We start from the raw sequence: 7,166 nt of genomic DNA on the forward strand, positions 1-7,166 counted from the left end.
AAGTAGGTTCAGTTTCTGTTTTCAACATGCATGGATATTGACCGATGACTTGTTTCAGCCCCTCTGGTTGGTAGGCAACCGCAGACGCCAAAGTGTAATGAACACCGGGCACTAAACAAATCCACCTCCACTCCGCAACCGGCTCACCACTTCACCCAGTGCCCCACAATGTTACCGCAATACCCAGTTGTTCATTCACAATGGAGGGAGGAACCCGCCTTTCCGCTCGTTAAAAAACTCATGTTTTATTTGCCCCAAGTTTTATTGAACTATTAAAAAACTACCTAAGTTGTAACAGCGTGTATAAACGTCTATATTCTAACCCCGGTAGCGTAATCAGATCTCGCCTCGACTCAAAAACAGTCGGTTTATTTTGTTATACTGCTTGATCTGCGACTACTGTGTATAGGAACAATACAACACCCGACCGCGAATTATTGACCGGGCATCATTGGTGATGACGTCAGTTTGATTGATTACGTCCGCGCGTGTGGCATTGTGACGCAACATATTTCGCAAGAACAATTTGTATAAGTAATTCTCTGCACATTCCAGTTATCCGACCGAGTACTTGAGGGCGTTTTGTGAGCTTTCAATTCCGGATGAAAAGAACAAAATATGAATGATCGGATGTCTACCGTTTCCATGGCGGGTTTTGGATGCTTCATTGATGTTTAGAAATGACAGGCAGTGCGCGCCGTGTGACTCACGTGGGCTTACAAAGTTGTCAGCTGAAGCAAAGGGTTCTTTGTGATTGGTCAATATTCGGCCAACCATCACCGAGGACTGGTAACCGCAATAACCGTAAGGGGCCACGTCATGGTGACTTTGAAAATAAACTTTGGATGGAGTGACAGGGTCCTGAATAGCGGTGCGCTGCTTTAAACCAGTTCCCTCGCAGCTTGACGGGGTAGTCTGTCAGCGCAAACTCCGGCCGTGTCTCGTCCCAGCACACTGGTCTCGTCTTTAATGTTGCCGTACGATCTGTTTGTTAACGGATATGAGGAATATGGGGTCCGCTACCAAAGAGCCACACACAGTACTGATTCCTTTGCTCTGTACGATGCTGTTATGCATGGAGCTTACCACAAGCATGCCGTCATCCCATCGTATACCCGTCCACCATGGAGGTAACGGTACGGAATCAGAGAGAAGTGGTAGTAAACATGAAGCTCGCATCGAGGCGATTAAGAAGTCCATCCTGGCCTCGCTGAATATGACTGAGCCTCCTTCGCCTGAAGTTCTCGCCCGGGCCTGGGCTAAAGTTACTCCCGAGTGGATGGAAGAAGCCCGGAGTCTCTACGAAAAGACAGTCAGATTATACCAAGGTGCCAAATCAGTCTTCCCAAAGAGGGAGGACCACCATCAAACAGAAAAACAGAGGAGGGTGCATCAATTTCACTCTACCGGTATGTAAATTTTATATACATCTCAGCTGATTAATATTACTGTCTCCCTAGTTGGTCGATACATTTAACTGTGCCAATTGGTCAGGGCTTGTCAAATTAGGTAATAATCCTCAAAAAAGAGGGTACAATAATTTGTGTGTAAATTTATGTTTTGGTGGGAAATCCCTTTCCCCTTTTAAACAATCAAAATGCGTCTTACTGTCCTGATTTAGAATGTCCCTATAATTATCACTGACTTACATTGGCCATATCAAAAGCAATTTTACTACGTTTCCAAATAATTATGATAAAGTGGGGCAACAAATATTGTTTTGGCCATTGGAGTAACATAGTAAGGTGCATGACGTCAACATGGTTTGCTTGAGTAAGACTTTAAAACGTTTTAGCAAATCTTATGAAAGTTGGTAAATCTTATGATTCGAGAAGCGCCTGTTGTTTCATGAACGTTAAGGCACTTTCCCAACATCTGCATAAAATAACAGATCTGTGACAATTTTGACTCTGGTCATCGAAGTTGCAAGAGAATAATGAAAAAAAAATTCACGGTTTCGCACTTAATTTGTGTGCTTTCTGATTCCCAATAAAAGACTTCAGACCTGAAGTTTGTTAATATTTTGAGTGAGAATTTACCTCTTTACCAAAAACTGCGTTACTTCAGAGGAAGCCGTTTCTCACACAATGTTTTATACTATCAACAGCTCTTTATTGCTTGTTAACCACTAGATCTGTATGCCAACAATTCTTTTGAGTAATAACCATTAGTGTGCGGTGCCTTCAAAGTAACTAGAATCACTATTCGAGAATCGCGTATTGTTTTAAGAACGTTAAGTAGAGTCGACCATTATCTTTGTTTGAATTGCCTTGTTGAAGTATTTTATCAGATTCAAATACTTTATTGAGAACTTACCTCCTTCTAAAATACTACGTTGCTTCAGATGGAGCCGTTTCTCACAGTGTCTTATAATATCAACAGCTCCCCATTCCTTGTTACCAAAGTTTTTGTGCTAACCAGTATTATGAGTAACTACCAACAATGTCCAGTGCCTTTAGGCACGGTATTAGATAAAGATATTCGAGGGATGCGTGTAAATAATGCCACTACCTAAAGTTGAACCTATCAATTTATCAAGGTCATTTTTGAAGGTGTCTCCGGCCACCAGGAACATGCTAGCAGAAACTAGCTTTGAAACAATTTATGACAATTTAACTATTGCATTATTAAGATAGCTGAAATACTTCAAAAGTTCAAGTGCAACAAATTTTAGATTACGTTTATCTTATAACAAAGTACAGAATGGGCATATCGCACGTGGCGAGAATTGTTGCAACCCGACCTCGATTTATCGTAAGCGTATTGCGAAAGATTTGTTCATGCTCTTCGTAATCGCATCATATTATTTGATCACCCTTCGGCTCCAGGGATAGGGTGACACCATTATTGCTTCAGACATTACTTAAACTACGGGCCATGGAAATAATAGTAATGTGTAAGGGATCCGCCAGATATGTTTTTGTTCATTTTATTCTTAGCATTTATTAGTTTTTGAATATTATTATTATTTATATCTCTTTTGTTTTCAATGTATGGCTGTTAAAGGGGCACTTCTTCCTTATTAGGGATTTTATTGATTTTTGCCTTTTCCCTGACGGCCTGTGTGCATTTAAATGTATTGTCCACGTATTTAAAATAAGAAAATTAAAGTAAGAAAATGTTATTTTTTGATGTATTTATTTATTTATTTCCTTTCCTTTTTTATTTAAATTATGAGTTTATTCATAGAATTTAGAGGGTGTTTCGAATGTTACGTATTGAATTGGGATGTTTTATTTTGTTCTCAGTTTTTTTCTTTTTTCTTTTTCTACTATTATAGTTTGTATTTGTTGGTTGCTTACTTTTTACTTGTCTATCTTGTGGTGTCAAGCACACCCTTAAATACTACAGACCTTAGAAAAAAATGCTTTCTGACAGTAAACTGAAAAGTCCCGCAGCAAACGATCCAAAAGCCACCCAAATTGATCACGAAAAAGTAAACGCGATGAAAACATTATCTGAGTTCAATATTCAGTTAACCTGCTTCAACTCGAAGTTTCAATATGTTGATGTTCATGACAAGTTATGGTGTTGCTGAATGTTCGAACTAAATCGATGAACAGCGAGGGCAAGATTACTGCTTTAAATTTGCCACCATGATAGCGCAAAAAGTGTGTGCAACGATAAAAATATTCTTTTGTCAATTGATTTGTGCATTAATAAATTTTCAAATTATTACTTAGATATTACCTCCTAGCCATACCATACAGCAAGGACCAGACAAATGTTATTTCAAGACATTTGGGGATAATTATGATAGTTCTATTTACATAACATAAAACCAGACGGAAGTATAGAGATAAATTGAGTATTATAACGATAACGATATGATATGGCCGGAAAAGCGAATTGTCCAGGGATTTTACAACATTCTATGGACTTTTTGTAAGATAACAATTATCTTTTCTTTGCAGTTGAATGCAACATGCCCTTTCTCTTCTTTTCGTTTTATTTTAATTTTTAATTTAATTTTTAGTATAAAAACACATTCTTTTAACAATGTAAAAATCAGAAGCCATCCAGGGAAAGGTAAAAGTATACAAAAAAGTGTGTGAAAATTTGGGTTAAAAAAAAAGTGAAACACCACGCACAATTTTTAGCATGTAAATTAGTTTTGGTTGTAACAACTGAATTCACCTGTTGCTCATTTAAAAGGTTTCCAGATACAGCTTTCTCAGAAAACATGGCTCGACGTATGAAATTTCTAATCAGTTATTAGCTTTCATACTAAAATCAAACAATAGTTGTTTAATCCTTACTAATCCGGTACCATACCTTCAGATTAAATATAGCTTTGTAATGATGCGACATGCAATAAATCACAACATATCAATGAATGTGCAAGACAACATTACATTACATCACACCAATTAACAAGCAAGATAACATTACATTACATCACATCACAATACATTAACGTATGTGCTTTATATTATTCCTAGAAGCCTAGAAAAGGAGGAAATTCCATGCTAAGCAAATGTTCGTGTTTAGCAGCTCCATGGGGACAATGGGCCCCGGTTAACAGAGCTACCTGCAGACCGCTCTTATAACAGCATGTCTAATTGAGTCGCTGCACTGTCAGATGGAGTACAATCTAAAAGTTTACAGAGCTCAAATAATAATTTGTCATTTTATACTGTTCTGCTGCCCTAGAGTAGCTGGAAAAACCTGGGTTCTACTTAGTTCTGATAAGAACCTGTCCTTCTGTGTATTTACATGGTGTTATTTTACTACTTTGGAGTACACTGGAAATACGTGAAGATTGTATTAAGATTGCATTTAACCAAATCGCGTGATATGGCGAAACCGTTTTTAAGGAGGACAATTCAAAATGTGAAAATTTACTTGGACAATTTACATTTCAACGAAGTATTCTTTGTTTTCAGTTATGGGGGGGGGGGGGTCGATACTCTGTACGTGTATATTACAGTCGCTATATAAAGTCTTGTCCGAGTTATGTATGGGACATGATGAGGGCGCCCTTCTAAAATCTATGAACCGTTTTTTTGGCGCTTGGTACGGTTGTTTCTAAGCGTACATTCGTTATTTTCCGACCTGAAAGGTATGTGGGAACCTCGTTTGAATTATGAGACCTACTCATTTTACATAGCACCATGTAATGGTTTACAAGGTGCTGTGGCGAAAAATGCTGCCAATCTAACCAGGAACACCGGGACGAACCCCGTTCCGATAAATCTACTGGGTTAATTTACGTATGTTACACAACACACAGGACCAACAGCTTTACGTCCCATCCGAAGGACAACGCATCATGGTTTAAGTGTCTTGTTTACTGACATAGGTGTCACGTCTTGGGAAGCAGGGAAACAATTAACTTCTGTTTACTAACTATATTTTGATTTGTTTGTTTATTACTAGATTCGAATGGAAACAATCTGCTTGTTTTTGTTTTATTCTAATAATTTGATTTGTTATTTTAATTTCTAGGTTCGTTACGGGAAACAATCCACTTCGACCACCTCTCGAAGCCAGTCACGTTGTTTTTCAGCAGTCGCACGAGACAGTCCGGCGAGGTCATCGACGGTAAACTCAAGCTCTATTTGGATGCTGCTACCTCACGCCCTCTTCGCCATTCCAAGAAGAGGGTGGAATGTTCTGTGTACCTCCGCAACGGAGGCGTGGACGGGGGCCACAAGCTCCTGGACACCCGGACGCTCTCCCTGCGCTCAACCGGCTGGAAAACGTTTCACATAACGGAGGCCGTGAGATCGTGGTTGAACAATCACCCGAACGGCACAGAGCTTGCCCTAGTCGTAGTCGTCAGTGGTCACTCTGCGGACAAAGTGTTTCAATTAGACCAGGGTTTCATTGGTGGGTCATCGGGACTGACGCTGCCTAACCATCCACGAGTAGAGATACTTTATGAAGAAGATTATGACTCGCGGCGTAGGGACAGGAGGCAATCGGAGGCAGCGAGGGATCCGTATACGTGCACCGACAGCGACAATGAAGAGAAGTGTTGCCGCTACGCGAAGACGGTGACGTTCCGGGAGCTCGGATGGCACCGCTGGATATGCTTCCCGACATCGTTCGTTTCGTACGAGTGCTCGGGGACGTGCCCCACGAATCATCGAGTTGCAACCGAGTACTCAAGAATCAAGAGCCTTATGCACGACCTCGACCCCACAGACTGGGGCCCTCCGTGCTGTGCACCCACAAAACTTAGCCCTCTCTGGCTCATGATGTTTAACTCCACGGGGGACCTTGAATTTATTGAGCAACCAGACATGATTGTTGATGAATGCAAATGCTTATGAAAGCAAATAAACCTCGTAGTTAGATAACTAACCTTCTATTTCATCGATTAATCAAGGGGAATCCCCTATGGTTGGTTGCAGGGTAGGGCAGGCAGCCCTCCAATCCTCACTGGTATATTTATTGATAGAAAAGTGTTTTACGAAGTTATATTTAGTTTTCAGAATCAATCAGGATTTAACCTTTGACCTGTCAAATTGTTGCCTGAACCAATTCCCTTGTTGTAAAAGACTATGTCCAAATTAACCGAGTAGGCCTTGGCTGTGGTAGTGGTTTGAGTTGAGCATAGCACAATGGTACGGTTTACTATTTGATGCTGTGCAATCTGCAGACACCCGCACCAGAAAACACCAGGGCTCATCCTTATTGCACAACACACGGGGCCAACCACTTTACGTCCCATCCGAAGGACGGTTTAAAAAGTATCTTGCTCAAGGATACAAGACAGTGTCAAAACCAAGACTCGAACTCACACTCCATTGATCAGAAACACCATAGCTTGTGAATGTTCTGTCACAAAACCAAGACTCGAACCCACACTCTATCGATCATAAACATTGGAGCTTGTGAATGTTCTGTCACAACGACAATAATTGAGTATTGAGGCCTGACGCACTTTTTAAAGGGAAGGTACACGTTTGGTAATTACTCAAAACAAATATTATCATAAAAACTTACTTGGTAACTAGTATTGGAGAGCTGTTGATAGTATATACCATTGTGAGAAACGGCTCCCTCTGAAGTAGCATAGGTTTTGAGAAAGAGGTAATTTCTCACTAAAATAGAAAAATACTTCTAGCTAGAAGTCTTTTATTCCTATCTGGAGCACACAAATTCGTCCAACAAGGGTGTTTTTTCGTTCATCATTTTCTCCCAACTTCGATGACCAA

At 40.2% G+C, this 7,166-nt stretch overlaps 1 protein-coding gene across 1 annotated transcript; it reads left to right on the plus strand.

Annotated features, from left to right (window-relative positions):
* Positions 1 to 928: 928 nt before the first annotated feature.
* Positions 929 to 6,895, plus strand: LOC117297775 (transforming growth factor beta-1 proprotein-like). Its single transcript, XM_033780923.1, has 2 exons — positions 929 to 1,409; positions 5,449 to 6,895. The coding sequence occupies exons 1-2, from the start codon at positions 1,001 to 1,003 to the stop codon at positions 6,276 to 6,278; spliced, it is 1,239 nt and encodes a 412-aa protein (XP_033636814.1). The 5' UTR covers positions 929 to 1,000; the 3' UTR covers positions 6,279 to 6,895.
* Positions 6,896 to 7,166: the final 271 nt, after the last annotated feature.

The sequence above is a fragment of the Asterias rubens genome, chromosome 12, assembly GCF_902459465.1.
Source record: "Asterias rubens chromosome 12, eAstRub1.3, whole genome shotgun sequence".
Lineage (NCBI taxonomy): Eukaryota > Metazoa > Echinodermata > Asteroidea > Forcipulatida > Asteriidae > Asterias > Asterias rubens.